Source organism: Muscardinus avellanarius, assembly GCF_963383645.1.
Source record: "Muscardinus avellanarius genome assembly, chromosome: 12".
NCBI lineage: Eukaryota > Metazoa > Chordata > Mammalia > Rodentia > Gliridae > Muscardinus > Muscardinus avellanarius.
The window spans coordinates 105,777,120-105,798,328 of NC_137798.1; the positions used below are offsets into that span (position 1 = coordinate 105,777,120).

Sequence of the window (21,209 nt, forward strand, 5' to 3'; positions counted from 1 at the left end):
TTATTTGGAAGCGGTTTCACTAAGTTGCAGAAGAGGGCCTCACACAGTAGCTGAGGCTGGCTTTGAACCTGCACGAGCCTCCTGTCTCCACCTTCCAAGCGTGGGAATTACAAGCGTGCACCCCCACGCAGGCTAACACTTGCTTTTTGACAGCCAGAGGCTGCCCTTCCCTAGCCTGCCTTGAGCGAGCCCCTGGGTCTGGCTCAAGGGTCTCTAGAGTCTCCCTTTTGTGTTCTCAGCTCTCCTGTTTCCAAGATGCCATTCCCGCGGACACTGACTCCCGGGCCAGAGCCACGAAGCCCCAAGGAGCCACAGACCCCAGCTCGGGGTACCAGGCGGGCAAGCAGCGGGAAAGAGCTCAAGGCCCACCACGAGGACACGCCGAGACCAGGCCTGGGCGGCCTGAAGCGGGCCTTCTCCTGGGCAAGCCAGCGGGCCTTGACCCAGGCCTCCAGGGAGGCAGGCCTGCTCAGGCGAAGCTCCCGCTCCCTGTTCCGGTCCTTCCGGCGTGCCCTGGAGGAAGGCCCGGCTGCTGGCCAGGCCCAGGTCGCCGTGCCCGAGGAGCTCTTGGCAGTCACGGAAGGTGTCGGCCGGCGGGCATCCCTGGGGGCGGGGCCTGAGCAGCTGGAACCCGAGGCAGGTGAGGCTCCCCTCCCCACAACACTAACCATTAGAGGAGCCGGAGGCCAGAGGAAGCCCAGCCCTGCAAACCTGCCTCCTGCACAACACATTCTCCCAGCATCTTAGGGGGGCCCCTGGGCAAAGGAGAAAAGTGAAACTTGGGTTAAGTAACTTGCTTCAGGTCTCACTTGAAAGGGAGAAACAGGATTTGGACCCAGACCTGCATGATGGCAGACTCCGCATGGCCTCTTGCAGCCTGACTCCAGCACGAACAAACAGACCCTCTCTGATTTCAAAGACACACAGGGCACATGGGAGCCACGGCTGTCAGGAGGGGATGGGGGCTGCCCAGAGGGAGACCAGCTGGAGCCAGGCCCCAAAGGAAGGGCGCAGATAGAAGCAGAGGGCTGCTGGGGCTTGGGGCTGGCAGAGAACAGGCCCAGGAAGGTTGACTAGGCACCAGGGAGGGAGCTGGGGCATCGCAGCTGAGCTCTGACCCTATTAGACCTGGAATCAGGAACACACACGGGGCCACCAGGAGCAGCTTGGCAGAGCTGGGAGGGGCGGGAGCAAGGTGGAAGTAGGGACTGGCTCAGCACATTGGCATGCCCGTGACCCTACTGCTTAACAAGCTGAGACAGGAGGATCACGGTTCGAGGACAGTCTCAGCTACTTAGTGAGGCCCTTGGCAACTAAGTGAGACCCTTCATTTCAAAATGAAGAATAAAAGGCTGGGCACGCGCTTAGGAGGCTGAGACAGGAGGATCGCACAGGTTCAAAGCCAGCCTCAGCTACTTAATGAGGCTCTCAGCAACTTAGTGAGACCCTGTTTCCAAATAAAGTATAAAATAGGCCTGGGAGTATAGCCTGGAGGTAGAAAAGCCCCTGGGTTCCACCCCTAGTACCTCAAAACAAAACAAAAAAAAGAATAATAAAAAAATAGGGCTGGGGGTATAGCTTGGAAATAGAATGCCCCTGGATTCAATCCCAGTACCACACACGCACACACACGCGCACACATGCACACACACGCACACACACACACGCACGCACACGCACGCACACACACGCACACATGCACACACACAGGGCTGATCAGGAGCTGAACCAAGTGTTCTCGACGCCAGGCTTGGGGCTTGGGTTCTACCCACTGGAACGTGATCCTGAGCGATGGCTCCTGGCAGGTGGGGCTGCTGTCCCTGCAGTGAGGCTCCTGGCACAGGGGAGCGCAGGGCTGCCCTGGGCAGAAGGATCCAGCCGGGGCCCACAGCCTCAGTTTGGCCCAGGGCCCAAGATGGTGGCCCTCGCCATCCCTCTTCCCATCTGTCCTTGCAGAAGGCAAATCTGTGGCCGACCTCATCACCGAGCGGCAACTGCTGGCGGCTTTCGAACAGCTGCGGCACCTGGAGACGCTGCTGATAGCGGAGAAAGCCACACGCACATTTGAGCAGGACCCCACGGCCTTTGCCCGACGGGCCATGGACGTGTGCCTACACTACGACGGGCTGGTGGCTGAGATTGGCGCCATAGTGCGCGAGACGCTGGGTCTTGAAGGCGTGGACACCGCAGCGCTTACCGAAGTGGCCCAGGTGGTGCGCGCAGAAGAGGAGGCCCACCCGGCGCCCCCAGCCGATGGCGACTTCCTGAGTACGCCCCGCCACTGGCGCCAGCACTGGGAAGAGGCTGTGCGGCGGAGCGCGCAGGAGCGTGTGCAGCGGGCAGGCCTGGGGCTGACTTCGGGGGCTGGAGAGGGCGCGTCAGGCCTGGCCCAGCTCCTGGCAGAGCTTGGTGGCTTGGTTAGACGCGACCTGCAGAAGGTGCGGTTGGAGGTGCAGCCCGCCTACGGGGCTGCCGGCTTTCCAGCCTGGGAGGCCTACCTGCGTGCCTTCCACAGCGCAGTGGCCCAGCGCCTGCAGGAGCTGGCACGCGACGCCCGGGGCTGCGAGCAGCTCTACCTCCTGCTGGACTGGGCGGCCAATGTCTATGGCAGGTGAGGTCTGAGCCAGTGCGCCATGGGCAAGAAGGGGCTGGCACTGTCCAGCTGGGGGCCCTGGGGAATTGCTTCAAGGAGCACAGGGCATCTTTTTTTCTCCATCTCCTACCTAGGACAGGGTTGGTGAAGGAACACAGGAAAGATCAGGGGCTTTGACATCTTTCTCTCCTGTTAAGCTGCAGTGTGCTTCTACCCCAAGTTTTCCTCAGAGGCCACCAGTCACAGATTCCCCAGGCAGGAAAGTGTCAGTGGGGAGGCTGCCCAGAGCAGAGAGCCCAGTCAGAGGACACATGCCAATCCCTGAGATGCCTGTGAGTCCCTCCGGGGAGGCCCCCACGGACCCACGGCGCTGAGTACTGAACCCACTTTCCCCTCTGGATGAAGTGCGGGTGCAGCCGGTGCTGGCAGGTGTGATGGGCAGATCACCTCTCTGATGAGTGGTCCCCAGCCCCACAGGCAGGAATCCTGGCGAGGAGGCTGCCTGAAGTCCTGGGCTCTTTAAATTGCTGTGTGGCCTTAGACGGTACCAGCCTTTCTCTTGGCCTCCCTGCTGTGGGCTGGGTGATGGATGCCTGAGCTGCCCATGTGGGGGGGTGTTTGGGGGGGATAAGGTCTGCTTAGAGCCCAGTTTTGGGTATAGGCCAACCTTGGGGGGTCACCATGGAGGCAGCTTGGAAGAGGTCCATTTGGACAGCTCCTTAAAAATTCTGAGCAGGCACAGCTGGAGGCTAGAATGACTGGAAGTCCAGCGGTCAGTTTGTTTCCAGTGTTGGGAGGTGGTGCCACAGACCCTGGAGAGCAGGGGGGAGGGGGAGAGGGGGTGGGGGTGAAATCTGAACAGAAACCCAAGTTCAGGGCCCTGGGTGATGGCTTTAGACTTTGAGCTTGCAGTGGGGGTGAGGGGCTGCAGCCATTGGCGAACCAGAACCCCGCCCTGGCCTCAGCACCCCCATCCCGCCCTGCTTTCTAGTCCCGACTTCCTGGGTGCCCCGGACCTGGCGCTGCCTACAGAACCGCTGCCCCCCCTTCTAGCGCCAGAGGTGTGGGCTCAGCTGGAGAGCGACTATGTCAGCTTCCTGGAGGTAGGGCAGGGAGCTCCAGAGGCCCCTACCCAGTGCACAGTGTGGAGTGTGGCTGTGTGGATGGCGGCTCTCTCTGTGGCCTCAGGCTCAAGTTTGTGACCTGGCAGGGTGGCCCTCATCCCTGAGGGCGCTGGAAGGGGGTGTGGGGGAGGAGGCGACCTCCTACCTGGGAAGGTCTCACCGCGGCTTCACCCACAGACCAAGATCGCCAGCTGTTTTGACAACATCCTGCAGCTGGAACAGAGTCGCTGGGCCACCGCAGAGGCCCCGGATCTGCTGCAGGGCCTCTACCACACGCCGCTCTGCATTGATCTACACATGGTGCGCCTGGGAGGGGCCTGGGGGGTTCTGTCAGGGCTTGGTCACATGGTGGTGCCCCCTGAGGTATCATATCCAGTGTTAACCACCCCTCCCCACTAGACAGAGCCGGAGGCCCCCACCCCCACCGCTGAGGCACATAGCATCTGTTGGGTGTGGGGGAGTTGACCTTCAGATTGGGGCCGCTGAAAGCTAGAGCCAAAGCTGGGCGCTGTGATGCACACCTGTAATCCCATACTTGGGAGGCTGAGGCTGGAGGAGCGCAGTTTCGAGGTCAGCCTCAGCAACTTAGTGAAACTCTTAGCAATTTAGCGAGACCCTGTTTCAAAATAAATAAATAAAAAGACCTGGGGGTGCCGTTTGTAGGTAGGATGCCCCTGGGTTCAAATCTTAGTACCCAAAATAAATTAATGTAAGTGAGCAAGCCGAAGCCACGACTATGGGCTAGAGATGCCCCTGGGCCACCAGGTAGAGGCCTATGGGCATGGAGCGGGTCTCTGGCCGCTCAGCTATGGCATCGCTCGCAGCTGGTAGCAGAGCACGTGAAGGCGGCTGGTGCCATCTCCCCGGAGCTGGAAGCCACCACCCTGCAGATCTGCGCGCGGGCCCTCGGCCTCTTTGTGCCCAGGTGCGTGGGCATCCCGGGCGGGGTCGACCCCGCGGGCTCAGACCACGAGGCCCCCCGGTGAGCGGGGCTGCCTGGCTGGAGCCCAAGGTCCCGCGCGGTCGGGAGTGCTCCCCACGCCTCTGGTACCCTGCCCCTAGGTTTAAGAAGGCCTTCCTGGAGTCGGCGGTGGTGAGCGTGCCGCACCTGGGCGCCTACATGAACGCCTTCTCCAAGATGAGGTGGGTGGCGCGGGCCAGGCGCGCGAGCTCGGGACGCTGCGGGCGGCGATCAGGCCTGGGCCCGAGGCGGTCCTCCCGGGGTCTGAGCTCCGGCCGGCTCTCCGAGGCCTCCGGGCGCCGATCTCCGCTCCGCCCGGCCCAGTGGAGCCGAGCACCGCTGACTGCCCTCTCGCCCGCTCCGTGTCTTGTCTCCCGCATCCAGCCAGGCCTCTTCCTTTTCTGGACACGTCCTTGTTGGACACTCCAAGAAGCCCTCCCTGACAACCCGGCCCGACCCATGCTGGCGTCGAGCCTGGGTCCCTCTTCTGCTCCCAGAAGCACAGGCAGGCAGGGGCCGCTTCGGTGAGCCCAACTCCGGGCCAGCGACCAGGGCAGACCCTGGCCAGCGCGAGGGTCGGACGGCGCTCGACCCGGTGCCTGCTCCCTGGGGCTGTGGGGCGCCGTTCACACCGGCTCTGTGATGTGGCGGCACTTGCTGCTGCTTTCCAAGCCTGATGTCCTCCTCTCACGGACTCTACTCCTGCACCCAGGGGAAGGCGGGGCACAGGGAGGAGGCCACACTCTCCCCTGCCCTGCAGGGAGCAAGGACTTGGCCCAGGCCACCTACGCCCACAGCAGGACTTCCAGGGCACTGCTTCTCAATACCGCAGCCAATGGTGCTCAGCACTGGGACTGGGGGCTGAGCGCCTGCCTCCCGTTGGCAGGCAGTGACAGATGCTGTGCCCTGGGCTGCCAGGACTGGGTAGAGCCTGACCCTGTTTCCTGCAGGGGGCAGTGGTGGAGCTCAATGGAGTCTCTGTGCCAGGCACAGCTGTGGGCTGTAACCCATCACCCATGGGTGAAGCGTTTGCCCCAGAACGGCTGGAGGGAAACTGGATATGGAGCTGAGCTCCTCCACCCTGCTGGCCTGCCCTCTCTAGCCCCCCTCCAACCCAGCTACTAGGACACGGTGCAGCTCCGGGGCTGTCCTTCACACTGTAGTCTAATGAATGGGCTGCTACCATGCTCAGCCTGCGGGTGTATGTTGGGCCTTGTTGCCCAGTCTGCTCCGCCGGGGTTGCCTTATTACTTATCCTGGCCCCTCCCCAGGATCAGCCTCCTGGCCAGGTTCCCAGGAGCTCTGGAGGAACTGGAAGAGCCCCTGGTGGAGGTCACCTGTAGCTTCCAGAAGCACCTGGTCCAGGGCTTGCAGCAGGACATGCAGGTGAATGGCACAGGCCCCCCCCCTCCCGCTCTCCTCCCCAGCACAGGCCTCCCCGTCCCGCTCTCCTCCCCGGCAGGGGCCACCTGTTTCCGAGGGTGGGGCCCACGTCCCAGCATCATCCACCCCAGGGCAGTTCCGGGACTGTGTCAGGGGATGGGCAGTGGCCTGGATGATCTCCCAGCTGAGCGGGACAGTTGGGAGCCCCCCAAGCCTGGGATATGGGTCCAAGGGCCAGGCCTGGGCCCTCCAGCCATCCTCAGCAGGGCCTGAGTGGACACTGAAAGCCTGCCCACTGGAGCTCCGGGCCTGGGGAGGTATTCTGGGAATGGCCGGGAAACATAATTTGTGGCTAGGAGAGGGATGGTTCTACCAGGGAACCCAGTAGATAAGGGGATCAGTAGCGGTGCGTGGGGCTCACGCCGCACCCTTCTGTCCCCAGCCACTCTTCAGGGTCCTATGCACTAAGAGCTGGCTGACACAGGACACACTGTATCCCCTCATGGACAAGGTGGTGGCCTTTGCCCACCACCTAGAGCACGTGGCCCCGCCACTGGCGCAGGTACTGCCAGGGGAGGGGCCTGGCCGGGGTGTGCCCAGGGCTGGGGACGCGACCCTGATGCGGACCCGACCCCCACCGCCAGGAGACTCTGCAGGAGGTGCACCGCTACGTGGTCCGAGAGTACCTGGCACAGGTGCTGAGGCCGCGCGAGCGCTTCCGGGGCGTGGAGCGCGTGACCGGCTCCCAGAAGATGAACCTGGACGCCCAGGCCATTGGCAGCACCTTCCTGAGCTTGGTAGGAGCAGCATCCGAATGCTCCGCGACGCCCCGCGGGGCTTCCCCTAGCGCCCCAATTCTCATTGCTACTGTGCCCCCAAAGAACTGCCGCCGGCAGCTGGGTGGCAGGAGGGGACGGTCACAGCCTAGCGCGGTAGCGCCTTCGGCAGGAGCCGTTCTCCACACTGTCCACCAGGGGGCGCGGGAGCATTTGCATACAGTTTTCGGGCCACGGGAAGGAGTGAGGTTTGGAGCCCCATTTGGCGGACAAGGCCTGTGGGAGGCCCCTTGTCAGTACGGACCCCTCCACAGCAAGCCAAGGCACCCTCACCACACGCACCCCTCATCTGGGCTGCTGGTCCCCCACTCTCGGGCCTCGGTTTCCCCATATGTGTGCAGAGAGGAAGACGCCTCTGCTGAAAGGCGCCTCTGCTGGTGGTGGGCGGGAGATAAACACTGCTTCGGATGCCTGGGGTGCCCAGGCTGGCTTCCCCTTCCGCCCTGGGGGAGGCAGCCTGCAGGGGCGCAGGGGTACACACAGCGGGGCTGCAGGCAGGAGCTCCGGGGAGGAGGCCGCGCACACGTGTCCCTGTCTCCCAGGGCTCTGAAGCCACCTGGCTGGACCAGGCCATCCCGTGCGTGGCGGAGATCCTGGGCGAGACATACAAAGACGACATCCAGCGGCACCTGGAGACGCTCATCCGGAGCTACCCTGACATCAGGTTCGCAGCCCTGCTTGCCCACTAGGGTGGTAGGAAAGATGGGGTCTCGGCAGGGCTGAGCCTACAACGAGGGGAGAGAGAGACAGAAGATGGACAGACAGACAGGCAAGGTCGTTTGGGGTCTAGGGCTGCCAGGTGGGACTTGAATGCTGCAAGGATTGTGCGTGAGTGAAGTGCAGCTCAGGGACCCGAGGAGGCAGGCGCGGCCCCCACCCTGGGGGCCAGCCAGAAAGGCGATTATCTTCATGGAAAGAGGCTTTGAAGCCTGGCATGGCGGCGCACACTTGTAATCCCCGAGCTTGGGAGGCGGAAACAGGAGGATCGCGCAGGTTCAATGTCATCCTCGCTAGCTTAAGAGACCCTGTTTCCAAATAAAAAATATAAAAATAGGTCTGGGAGTGTAGCCCGGAGGTAGAAGGGTTTCCAGGAACCCCAGTACCACCAAAAAAAAGAAAAAAGGCTTTGATGGGAGAGCGCAGGGCCACTGTGAGTCATCAAAGCAGTGGAAACCCCATCACGGCGCTCCCAGCAGCCTGGAGATTCCAGATACGGAGACTGCAGAAACCCCCTGGCCCAACCCCTTCCTTGGGTTCCTGCTTCCCTGAGAAGAAATCCTAGGCTGTGGCTCATGGCGACCGCCCCTTTGTGACGCCACGGGGCTCCCCTCTGCCCCTTGGGGTACCCCAGGTGGGACCCTAACATCTCAGGCTCCCAGGGGCAGCCCCTGGGGAACCCTGGGCATGGTCGGGTAGGAGGGAGTAACTCCAGCCACCCTCTGTGGTCCACCTGCCTCCTAACTCCTGGCTGGTGTCTGTGTGGACACCATGCCCACCCTGCCCAGGCTGGGTCATGTCCTGGTCTTGACCTCTCATCTCTGGGCCGCATGCATGCCTCCTCCCCTCCTTCCCTCTCCACCCTTTTCTCCATCCCTTCTTCCCGGGCCTCCCTCCCGTGCACAGGCCCTGTGCGGTGGGCTGCCCCCTCCCCGGGTGCCAGCTGGCTCCTGCTGCTTCCTCCTGGGGCCCCGCCCTCGCTGTGTGCTGGGTCAGTCCCAGCCTGACTGGCTCCAGGAATGCGGGTGACTCAAGCTTCCTCCCAAGCCCAGGGTTCCAGCTGCCTGGTCTGGGGGTGTGGAGGGGTGTGCGCTGCAGTGAGACCGTGTTCCTCTGCAGGAGGGACCACGTGCTGGCCATCCTGGCGCTGCGCAGACTGGGCCGCCGGCGGAACCAGAGCCTCCTGCAGCGCGCCCAGGACCTGCTGAGGTCTGAGGCCAGGACCGAAGCGCCCCGGGATCACCTGCTCTTTGCAGAGATAGAGGTGTCTGCCTCGGTGGATGTGCTGATCACCTGCATTTAGTGCTCCAGGCTGGAGAAGGGGTCCTCCCCAGGCACAGAGCCCCAGCCTGGAGCCCAGGGAGCCGCTCTGGGCCCTGCCCCGGCTCTGAAGCTCCGAGTCATGGAAATATGTCCTCAGCCGTGCTCAGCTGCTTAGCCCCAGCAGGAATGGAAGCTTTTCAGATATTTGTGGGGGAGGACTAGGGCAGTAGAGGCCCCGGAGGCCAGGAGGGCATCTCTGCCCAGCTGCCCAGCACCACCACCACCAGTCTGAGCGTGAAGAACAGAATATTTATTCTAAAAATAAATGTGAATTAAAATGGTGCCTCCCTGGGGAGGGGGCAGGGTCAGTCTGGCCGGAAGTGGAAGGGGCGTCCCCACACACTCAGGGCAGGGCTGGAATGCTCCGTGGTAACTCCACGTGGGGTGGCCCTTCACCCCTACACAGGCTCCCGGGCAACTGGGGGCCCTGGGGGCACTGGCCTCGTGCCCAGCAGGGATGGGCATTCCCCTGCCTCATCCTAGGCAGGCCTGGAAGACAAAAGGAGGCCAAGGTTTGTTTACAGCTTGAGGTATTTGGGTTACATGTGGGAGGGACTTCCCAGCGATGGAAGTTGTCAGGTTACGGTAGGGGAGCGCTGCCCATTGTACGGAGCTGGAGCGTGATCCTGCAGGCCTCAGCGTGGAGACCTGCCGATGGCCCTGTGTACCCCCTTCTTGCTGATATTTGGCTGCAACCTGAGGGCCAGGCTGCCAGGAAACCTATTTGCATTGGCAGCCTCTGCTTTCTAGGGGGGTTGAGAGCTGGGACAGGGAGAGGCCGGGACAGGCTGCCATAGGTGCCCAGCCTCGCCCCTAAGGCAGGTCTCTCTGTGCCTGGCCCTCACCGTGGCGGGGTACAGGCAGGTAACTGAAGGTGAGCCCAAGAACCCAAATTACATCTCCCAAGTACAGGGCCAGGGTCCCGAAAGGTTGTGCCAGGTGAGTGGGGATGCAGAGGGCACCCTCTCCCTGACCAGGGCTGGAGCATGGAGCCAGGTCTGGGTCTGCGGAGCCCCGGGCCAAGTGGGCTGGGTGCTTGCGGTTCCTTGTTGCCTCTGGGAGCAGATGCCAGGGCTACAGCAGGGCTGGAAGCCAGGGGCAGGGTGGGCAGGGCCAGGCACTATCCAGACCTCCCTGGGTCGGGTGGGGTGGGGAGGGGTGGGAATGAGGAAGTGGACAGGTGGGGGTGCCCAGGCCCCAGGCCTAGGAGTGGGCTCAGAGAGTGTGTAAGCACCAACACTGACCAGCAGTCCTTGCCTGAAATGGGCTGTCAGAGGGCAGGTGGCCTCGGATCCTTATTGCCTGGGATTCAGAGTATGAGGCGGCCCCTGAGGAAGAAAGAGCAGGCCGCGTGGACCCCGGTGGCCTGTCCGGCTGGAAGCCACAGCTGGTGGTCACTGAGCCTGTAATCCCAGCAACTCAGGAGGAGAGACAGCAGGATCACAAGTTCCAGGCCAGCCCGGGCAGCTTAGCAAGAACCGGTCTCAAAATAAAAAGGACTGGGAGTGGGAATATACCTCAGAGGTCGAACACTCCTGGTTCACCCCTAGTACTGCAGAAAAAAAATAAAAATAAAAAGCCTTACCTGGCCAGGTTGTCTGCAGAGAGCCCCTGCCACCCCTACCCACCTTTGAGCCCTGGGCCACTCCTACTCTACCCCTGAGCTACACTGCAGTCTTTAGGCAAGTTCCTTTACCTCCCCGTGCCTCAGTTTCCCCAGCTGTGAAATGGGCCAGGAACAGGGAAAGAGCCAGCCCCTGGCCTCCCTGTGACCCCACGTCCCGAGAGGCCCAGCAGGACAGGTCCGCAGAAGCCAAGAAGGCCCTGGGTGTGGGTGCGGGGGACCCTGAGTTTAAGCAGGGGACAAGGAGGGCTGGGGTCCCTGGTGGGGAGGCTGCAGGGGAGGCGGGTAAGAGGTGCCCAAGGCTGAGCCTGCTCGGCCTGACCGAAGCTTGGCCTGTAGGGGAGGAATTTAGTCTTAGACCCTTTTAGAGCCTCAGGACTGTTCCTGGGGATTTCTAAACCTGGGGACAGAAAGTCAGGGTTTTTCCAGAAGGATCTCTGGGCACATGTGATACTTGTGTCCCTGTGCAAGGGGCACTGTGTGTGTGGTCCCGTGAGTGTGGCCGCGGTGGGGAGCTGGGGCCATCTTCCCAATGCCCAGCCAAGGGGCGCAGGAGACCACAAGTCCTGCAGCTCCTATGAGGATGTAGTCAGGGAGGGTGGAAATGGAGATAGTGGACCCTGGGCCGGCTCAGGCCTAGGCCTCTGGCCATTGGCCACTGAAGTGGGGGCCACTTGGGACTCTCCCACTCCCTCTGCCCAATAGGTCTCATGAGTTCTTGAGAAAATCCTAGGGTAAGCTGGGCATGGTGGTACATGCCTGTAACCTCAGTACTTGGGAGGCTGAGACAGGAGGAGCACAGGTTCAAGGCCAGCCTCAGCAATTTAGTGAGGCTCTCAGCAGCTTAGTGAGACCCTGTTTCCAGATGAAAAGTAAAATAGAGCTGAGGGTATGGCTTGGAGGTAGAGGTCCCTGGGTTTCACCCTGAGTACCACAGAAAGAAAGAAAGAAAGAAAGAAAGAAAGAAAGAAAGAAAGAAAGAAAGAGAGAAAAGCAAGCCACAGGGTATTTCTTTGGCCGTCCTGTGGTCCAGGCCGAGCTTGGGGGTGGAGGCTGGATCTTGGAGAGCTGCTTCTGGACTGGTTGGCCGGTTGCTGGCTAGGGAAGTGTGCTCAGGGGGCTCGGCAGCCCCTGGGTGGAGGCTCTTTCTCTGCCTCCTCGCGCCTGCCATGGAGCAGGACAGCCTGGGACCATCCCCTCTGCTCATACCCCGGCCCTGGCAGTTGCCCTGGTCTGCAGCCTCTGCCTGGCCTCCCTCTCTGGTGCTCAGCCTGGTTTCTCAAGGCCGCCATTCCCTGGAGTCCTTCAGAGACCGGGGGCTGCTCCTGAGCCTGGAGTCCTGGCGACAGGCCAGCTCTGGGCATTCTCAGGTCCAGCTGTGACGATCCCCGTCCCCAAGACAGGGAGCTCGGGTCTGCGGGGCAGGGGGGCTGCGTGCATGCCTCCTGGCCCAAAGGTGTGCCATGAGCGAGGACTTGGGCGTCCAGCCTGGCTCAGGCCAGTGGTCTCCACGGCCTTCCCACCCTCTTGGTCCCTGGGCTCAGGCTCAGAGACAGCCCCAGAAGACGAGGCTCACAGGACCGCACTGGACTCAGCTCCACTCAGCCCAAGCTGGTGCCAGGTCCCTTTCCTCCCGCCGAGGCTCGGTACCACAGGCTGGAGTGCCCACCGGGCAGCGGCTCAGGGTGGTGCTGTCCACAGAGGTCCTGGCAGAAAGAGCGTGCTTCAAGCGGTGGTCAGCGTGTCACCTCGGTGCCTGCGGCCTCTCCCTCTTCCTTCCTTGCCTGGTGACCCGGCTCCTTCCTTCCTGGCCTCAGCGGCCCCCTGGATGTGGGAGCAGCCCCTCAGCAGCTGGGCAGGGGTTCCTGCGGAGCCTCTCACCACTGCCCAGGTGGGGACAGGAGGCTGCGGGGCCCGGGGCTCCTTTCCATCCCTAATCTGCACACACGCGCACACACACACACACACACACACACACACACACACACACATCCTTTGGGAACTACAGTGGGCCATGGGGGCAGCGTGCCAGAGCCATTGTTCACCCACTATCCATCACCAGGCCCCAGGGAAGGGTGACACTGTCCTTCCCAGCCAGTCTGTGGCTCCGGGCAGGGGCTCGGCGCTGCTGCGGTGGCTGCTGACAGCGGATGCTGCAAAGCCCCGTAGCAAGGGCTCCTTCTCCTGGGCTGGAGGACCTGAGATGCTTGAGGGGAAGTGAGGCTTGGATGCGTCACACCCAGCCCTGGGCCACTCCTCTCCTCGCTCAGGACGGGCAGGCCCGTCATGCAGAGGCCCTTCCTCCTCCCAGGGCCCCTCCTAGCTATCTGCATGGACCCCATACCTAATACAAATCTAATATAAATCTTTAAGATTTATTTGTTGTGTTTTCATTTTTTACCTTTTTTTTTTTTTTTTTTTGGTGGTACTGGGGTTCCTGGAAGCCCTTCTATTTCTGGGCTACACTCCCAGACCTATTTTTACATTTTTATTTGGAAACAGGGTCTCCTAAGCCAGCGCGCGCGGCTGGCTTCGAACCTGCGCGATCCTCCTGTCTCTGCCCCCCAAGCGTGGGGATTACAAGCGTGCGCCACCACGCCCAGCCAACATTTTTTACCTTTAATGATGTTTTTGGATAGGAATACATTTGCACAGATCAAGCTTTTAAGTGCTACATAAAAGATAGAAGATAAAAAGTTTCCTTCTTGTCCTTGTAAAAAGCCATGCTTTTTAACATGTAATCCCAGTACTTGGGAAGCTGGAACGTGTAATCCCAGCACTCAGGAGGCTAAGACAAGAGGATCGCAGGTTTGTGGCCAGCCTCAGCTGCTTAGTGAGGCCTTCTGCAACTTAGTGGGAACTTGTTTCAAAATAAAGAATAAAAAATATGACTGGGAGTATAGCTTAGAGATAGAATGACTCTAATTCCCAGTATTGAAAAAAATTAAAACCCCCAAACGTAAAAAACTGGGGGTATAACTTAGAAGTAGAACACTCCTGGGTTCAATCCCCAATACCACTTTCCTGTTGTTGTTCTGGAGATTGAACCCAGGGACATATTACCTCTAAGTTACATTCCCAACCCTATTTCATTTTATTTTATTTTATTTTTTTGGCAGTAATGGGAATGGAACCCAGGTGTATTCTACCTCCGAGCTAAACACCCAGCCCTATTTTTTTGTTTTTGTTTTTGTTTTTGGTGGTACTGGGGGTGGAACCTAGAGGCTTTCTACCTCTGGGCTATACTCCCAGACCCCCTTTTTTTATATTTTATTTGGAAACAGGGTCTAAGTTGTTGAAAGCCTCACTAAGTAGCTGAGGCTGGCTTCAAACTCGTGCGATCCTCCTGTCTCAGCCTCCCAAGTGCGGGGATTACAAGCGTGCGCCACCACACCCGGCTAGCCCTATTTTTTATTCTTTAGTTTGCAACAGGGTCTCATTGAGTTGCAAAGGGCCTCACTAAGTAGTAGCTGAGGCTGTCCTCAAACCGCGATCCTCCTGTCTCAGCCTCCCAAATGCTGGGATTACAAGCATGCGCCGCCACCACGCCCGGTGCCAGCCCTATTTCCTAATTCTTTATTTTGAAACAGGGTCTCCCTAAGTCATGGAGGGCCTCACTAATAGCTGAAGCTGCCTGAGAACCTGTGATCCTTCTGTCTCAACCTCCCAAGTACTGGGATTCCAAGTGTGCACCACCACACCCGGTTGTGATGGTCTGAGTGCCAGTTACTGCTTGCTGAGGTCCCTCGCATGAAGGACTCTGGGTCCAAAATGATCATTTTTAATATCAAGGTCAGCCAGGGAAGAGGCGGGTGACTCTGTCCTCCTGCAGCCAGCGCCTTTCTTTTATTGAGGGCTTAAACAACAAAAAAACAGCAAGGAGATTACAGGCTAAGTTCAGGGAGCTGCAGTCACAGGCTATAATTAGGGAGAGGCCAGGTGAAATTTTCTCGGCGAACAGGAGGTCTTCAAGTCCACCCAGTAGTCCCATCTGGTCCAGGAGGATTGTCTCCTTGGGACAGTTTCCACTCCGCATTTGCTATGTACCTCAGTGAGCCAGTCCAGAATGGTGACCTCACTGCATGCGTTAAGAATGGTTCCCAACAGCCTGGCTCCCAGTACCACATTTAAAAAGAAAAGCAGCCGGGCGTGGTGGTGCACGCTTGTAATCCCTGCTCTTGGGAGGCGGAGACAGGGGGATCGTGCAGGTTCGAAGCCAGCCGCGCTGGCTTAAGAGACCATGTTTCCAAATAAAATATAAAATAGGTCTGGGAGTGTGGCCCAGAGGTAGAAGGGTTTCCAGGAACCCCAGTACTACAAAGAAAGAAAGAAAGAAAGAAAGAAAGAAAGAAAGAAAGAAAGAAAGAAAGAAAGAAAGAAAGAAAGAGCAAAGCAGCGCTCACTCGCCCAATGTATATGGAAGGCAAAATTCCTGGCAACATTGGAGAACTTGATTTTGCTGGAGGTAGCTGGGCGGGAGAGTAAGTTGATCTTTCTTGATCCCTATCAAAATCGACGATGAACTGGAGACTCTTAGATGAGTAGAATCCCCAAATAGCCAAGGCCAGTTGTGTATAGCTATAATCCTGGCCACTCAAGAGGCTGAGGCAGAAGCATCACAAGTTCAAGGTCAGCCAGGGCAATTTAGCAGTTCAGTTAAAAAAAATGTTTTTTTAAAGGGGCTGGAGATGTAGCTCAGCGTTTGAATGCCCCTGTGTTCAACCCCTAGTACCACAATAAAACTAAACAATAAAGAAAGCCTCATAGCAGGATGTCGGGATCTTCGGAAGGAGAACTATCCAGAGAGGTTCTGCTACTGGAGGGGAGGGGGGGTGCCTGCTGTATGTCAGCTCTGTTTATGGACTCAGCCTTCCTGCTCCCCATTGATTTGATGCCTGGGTAAAGACAGCCCTGGGCTGTCTGGCCCTGGGCTAGAACTCCAGCTCTGTACTTTCCTAGCTGTGCAGACCTTGAATATGTAATTTTACCTCTCTGAGCTTTGTCTCCAGGTGTAAACCTAGGATCATGCACCAGAAAACGCAGGTGCGCTGTGAGAGGCGGCCCAGCACTCTTGCATCAAGCGTCCCGTGCATGTGGCAGCTACTGCCGTTTTCAGCACTGTCTCCTTTAAGCCATTCTGCCAACCCTCTGAGCAGTGTCCTAGGAGCCCATGGGGTGTTGAAAGCCACAGATTAAGCGATGGAGCCCCCTGGGGCTCGGATGGTCCACATGCATGAGCCCCAGCATCCTGCCCGCCCTCCCTGGAGGCAGGCCCATGGTGGTTTGGGGCGGCCCACACACTATCCAAGAAGAGCTGGGATTCCTGCCACAGGACCAGGCTGGGTCATTGGGAGGGAACCCAAAGACACTGAGCTCACAGGCTGCTTTCCCGGAAATCACGCCGGCTGGGAGAATAGCCCTTGTGCACCTGGCCCTGGACAACCAGGCCTAAAAGGACAGAGCTGACCTCAGCATCTTGACTGGCTACCAGAGCGCTCTTAGGACAGGCAGGGGAGCTGGGCGCTTGGGGAGGGGCGTCCAGGGTGGGTTCCCAGGGCTGCCTCCAGGGAATCCCTCCTGCACTGAACACCTTGGGAGGCACTAGGTGGGGGCCTTCCGCCTCTAGGGCCTGGCTCTCAGGTGGCCCTGTCTGCAGCGAGGGGAGTGGGCCCTGTTCACCAAGCCCCTCAGGCCTGGTTCTCTATCTGCCTGACACCAAAGGAGGCCTGGGCCCCGCTTCCTCCTCGGAGGCTGGAGGTCCAACAGCTTCCCCCGGCTCAGCCTCAGCCGTGCAGGGCGCAGCTGGTCCCGCTGGGTCCCTCTGAGGAATGCCTGGTTCCTCTACTTCTACAGGAGAGGATGTCCCTGAGGGCGGCTCCTGGTCAGCCGTGGGGCTATCTCAGGATCCCGGGGAGGTCAGCAGACTCCAGCCCGAGCCCTGCGCAGCCATGAAGGACCCTGAACAAGACACTGCCCCTCTCATAAGCCTGGGTGCTGGCAGGCAGGGACCCCAGCTGGGAAACCCCATCTTTGTGTGTGCTTACCTCTAGGGACAAGGGCCCCGCCAAAAAGTGCCCTGAGGAGCGAAAGGGAGAAGCTGGGATTCTGAGAACCAAGGTTAGGGTAGGGAAGTGCAAGTCATCACGGACAGGGAAGTGGGCTCGGCGCTGGTGGGGCCTGGGGACACTCTGGAAGGCCTCGCCCCACCCAACGGCCGGCTTTCCTGCTGCGCTCGTGACTGAGGCCGCCCCCCAATGCGCACCTGCCTGACCTCGCCTGGCCCTGGAGCCGCCCCAGAGCCGGGCCCTTCCGCCTCCCGCTGCCCCTCTTCTGAGCGCCCCCCACCTGCACCTTCACAGCACAGAACCAACTGAGAGCGGTTCAGTAGTACACCACTCTGGCTATTCTCTGGCCAGAGGGCCTGGTGGGCATTTAATTAACTGGACAAAGTAATAACAAATATTGGGATTTTTGCCGGGCGTGGTGGTGCATGCTTGTAATCCCCGCGCTTGGGAGGTGGAGACAGGTTCGAAGCCAGCCTTGCTGGCTCGAGACCCTGTTTCCAATATTAAAAAATGTATATTAAAAAATAGGTCTGGGAGTGTAGCCCGGAGGTAGAAGAGTTCCATCCACAGTACAACAACAACAAAAAAATTGGGATTTTTTTTTCTTCTCAAGGTCATAAAAGGAGTGATAAATAGTATCTCTTATTTATTTCTGCATCTAGAAAGAGATTTATTTGCTGGCCTGCAAGTTCTTCCTTATATTCAGCTTTTGTTTTTGGCAGTACTGGAGATAGAACCCAGGTGTTATACTAGGTAAGTCCTCTATCAATTAGGTATATCTGCCTTTTTTTTTTTTTTTTAAGATCTGGGGATAGAACCCAAGGGCATTCAAACTCTCCTTGCCCTATTTTTTATTTTTTTGGTGGTACTGGGGTCCTAGAAGCCCTTCTACCTCCAGGCTACACTCCCAGATATTTTTATACTTTTTATATTTGGAAACACGGTCTCTTAAGCCAGCACGGCTGGCTTCAAACCTGCGTGATCCTCCTGTCTCGGCCTCCCAAGCCGGGGTGATTACAAGCGTGCGCCACCACGCCCGGCGACTTGCCCTATTTTTTATTCTTTATTTTGAAACAGGGTCTAAGTTGTGGAGGGCATAAGTAGCTGAGGCTATCTGCGAACCACGATCCTCTGGTCTCAGCCTCCCAAATGCTGGGATTACAAGAATGTGCCACCATGCTAAGTGTATAGCTCAGAGATAAAATGCCCCTGGGTTCAATCCCTAGTACCAAAACCCAAATGGTAAATTTTACATCTTTCTTTTCTCCTCTTTCTTTCTCTCTTTTCTTTAGTACTGGGGATTGAACCTAGGGTCATTCTACCTCCGAACTAAACGCCCAGCTTTTTTACTTTTGTGAGAAATAATTATATCTTTTCTGTCAAAGAATAGCTTGACTTGAGCTCCATTTTGTAAAATTGCATTTGTGTAACCTATGTGAGCTTGTTTTTTTTTTTTTTTTTTTTTTTTTTGGTACTAGGGTTCCTGGAAGCCCTTCTACCTCCGGGCTACACTCCCAGACCTATTTTATATTTTTATTTGGAAACAGGGTCTCTTAAGGCAGCAAGCCTGGCTTGGAACCTGCACGATCCTCCTATCTCCGCCTCCCAAGCACAGGGATTACAAGCGTGCGCCAGCACGCCCGGCAAGCTTGTATTTTTTAAAGATAGCATTTACTGGAAACTGTGTGTGTCATTCCCTGCCCCAGCATCCTCGCAGCCAGCAGTGTAAAGATTGTGAGGCGCTGTTCCCAACAGGCGCATGGCACAGAAGCTCCCATTGAAAAGCACCCATGTTATTCTTGCACTTGACTTTGCTGGCAGCAGATTTCCCTTTTTTGTGGCACTGGGGATGGAACCCAGGGCATTTGCCCTCTGAGCTACACCCCCAGCCCAAAGGGCCTCACTAAGTTGCTAAGGCTGGCTGCGAACCTGCAACCTCTCAAGTACTGAGATTACAAGTGTGTGCTACCATGCCTGGCTTGCAGGATTGCTTTTTGCAAAGAGTAAAATTCACTTTTTTTTTTTTTTGCATAAAGTAAAATTTGCCTGCTTCCAAATAAGCGTCTTTTTTAATGCCATAAAAATTTACTGACACTTTTTGTTGTTGTTGTTGTTTGTTTTGTGGCACTAGGGATTGTACCCAGAGGCATTCTACCTCTGAGATACACCCCCAGCCCTATTTTATTTTTATTTGGAAACAGGGTCTCACTAGGTTGATGAGAGTCTCACTACTTGAGACTGTCCTCAAACCTGTGAGCCTCCCATTTCAGCCTCCCAAGTACTGAGATCACAAGTGTGTGCCATCACGCCCAGCTACTTTGACACTGAAGCAGGGTCTTGCTGAGTTGTGGAGGTTCTCACTAAGTTGCTGGGGCCGGCCTCGAATCTGATCCTCTCTCTGGTCTCAGTCTTGCAAGCACTGAGATTACAATGCGTGCCACCGAGCCTGGCTATTTTAACATAGTTTAAAAATTAGCGGTCAGGGTTTGCGCAGAGGAAGGGGAAGGCCCCGTGTGTCCTGGGTCTCAGAGGCTCAGGGTTCCGTGCCAGGAATGGACCAGGGCTCCTGGCCTCCTTGACTCTGGCCTGGGCTTGGGTGGCCTTTGTCAGTCATTCCTGACAAGGGGGGCCAGGACAGCGCTGGTCCCACAGGCAGCTCGGGATGTGTTTCCTGCTGGGGGTGGACGCCTCTGGCCTCTTGGGCACTGAGGAGAGAGGGTTAAAACAGCTCCTTCCCACGGGCCAGTTGTCACCCCTGGGCCCTCCACACGGCCTGGTGTTTGGAGGACTTCCATTGTGTTGGGAACTTCACATGGGACCTTTGACCCTCAGGCTGAACTCCGAGAGGGGAAGTGTCCGGCGGCACCGGGAGGGCAGGGAGGGAGCATCCGCTTCTCCCAGTCCTGGCTGCGGCTCTGAGCCGGCCTGTGTGGGCTGCTGGGGATGGGGTTGGTCACCCTGCACCTGCCTGTGAAGCCCATGCTGCCTGGGGCCCTTGGGGCTCTTGGGGGTCCACCAGCCCCTCTCTCCCAGGAGAACTGCAGAATTCCCCCTCCGTTTCCCAGTCTGTTTGGGATTGGGACGGGGTGGGTGGAACCGAGGCTGGGAGCAGGGGTCACGCGGGCATTGCACAATGAACCACAGCAGGCAGGAGGCCTGGCCAGGGCCCTTGGATTTTGTCCTCTTGGGCCAGGCCAGGCTGGGCCTCCACATCTGGGTGCCAAGGGTGGACAGAATGGCCCCAGCCTGATCCCTGAGCTCATCTGAAAATGTCATCTCTGGGGACTTTGGGGCAGAGAAGTATGGTCTCTGCCTTAAAGCCACCTCCTGGCAGCCTCCCACACCCACTCCTGTTACCCCTAGCCACGGGGTAGATGGCAGCCCAAGCCTGGCACTTGGCCACCACTCCAGAGGAGGAAGAGGAAGTTCTCGGCCGAGGAATACCCCCTCGGCCAGCAGCCCCACTCAAAGCCCTGGCCGGGTAGTGGGGAGGAGCCCCGCAGCCCCTGCAAGGGGAATTCCTGATGACAGCAGGTATTCCTGAGGGCAGGAGCTCCTGGGATATGAAATCGGGAGGGGAGTGAGGGACCTCACCCACTCCTCCCCACTCCAGACGCTGACAAACAGAGCAGAAATGGGGAAACTGAGGCCCAGAAAGTAGTGTGGCTGGCAGGAGGCCATGCTGAACGGGGCAAAGCTGTGCCAGATCTGGGCCTTGGTCCTAGCTGCTCCCAAGAGCAAAGCCCAGAAAGGGAAGCCAGCCCTGGCGTCCGCGGGCCTGGGGGTGGGCTCAGACTGCCATCCTGTGTGACCGTGGGCACGCCACCTCGCCTTTCTTTTTCTTTTTCTTTTTCTTTTTCTTTTGCGGGTCTGGGGATGGAACCCAGGGGCATTTGACCTTCGAGCTACACCCCTTGCCCTATTTTATTCTTTTATTTTGAAACCGGGTCTCACCGAGTTGCAGAGGGCCTCACTAAGTAGCTGAGGCTGTCCTCAAGCCGCGATCCTCCAGGTCTCAGCCTCCCGAATGCTGGGATGACAAGCGTGCCCACCGCGCCCGGCTCGCCACCTCGGCTCGATAAGAGGGCGGGCGGGCGACGCAGCGAACGCGGGGCTGGGGGCACAGCGGCCCGTCCCCCTGCGCCTCCTCCGGGAGGTCCCCACCTCGTGCCTCGGTGGCCTCCGCGGTGCGCAGGACCCGGGTCCAGGGGGGCGACCGAGCGCCGCGGGGTGCTAGGTGGGAGGGGGCTATGTGACGCGGACCCCCCCCGGCAGCCAATCAGGGGCCGTCGTCGGACAATGGCCGGGCCTGAGCCCCCCGCGGCCCCGCAGAGCGCCGGTTCGCCGTCGGCTCCCGCGGGTTTTCCGCGGCGGCGGCGGGCGGGGCGGGCGGGGCGGAGTCGGCCGCTATTTCAGGCGGCGCCGCCGGGGCCGGGAGAGCGGCGGCCGGCCCGGACACGGTGAGTGGCCTTCGCCGTCGGGCGTGCGCCCCATCGCCCCCGGGACCCCGGCCGCGTCCCCGAGGGAATGGGCTGGCGCCGGGAGGAGCCGGGCAGGGGGCGGGACGCTGCGAGGGCCCCGCG

The 21,209-nt window shown here is 58.9% G+C and overlaps 1 protein-coding gene across 1 annotated transcript; it reads left to right on the forward strand.

Annotated features, from left to right (window-relative positions):
• Positions 1–255: 255 nt before the first annotated feature.
• On the forward strand, positions 256–8,917 carry EXOC3L4 (exocyst complex component 3 like 4; the record flags this gene model as incomplete). The annotated part of the gene is made up of 11 exons (XM_080708201.1): positions 256–640; positions 1,957–2,611; positions 3,585–3,696; positions 3,895–4,017; positions 4,542–4,642; positions 4,780–4,860; positions 5,950–6,064; positions 6,504–6,623; positions 6,706–6,858; positions 7,440–7,561; positions 8,734–8,917. The coding sequence occupies 11 exons, from the start codon at positions 256–258 to the stop codon at positions 8,915–8,917; spliced, it is 2,151 nt and encodes a 716-aa protein (XP_080564327.1).
• Positions 8,918–21,209: the final 12,292 nt, after the last annotated feature.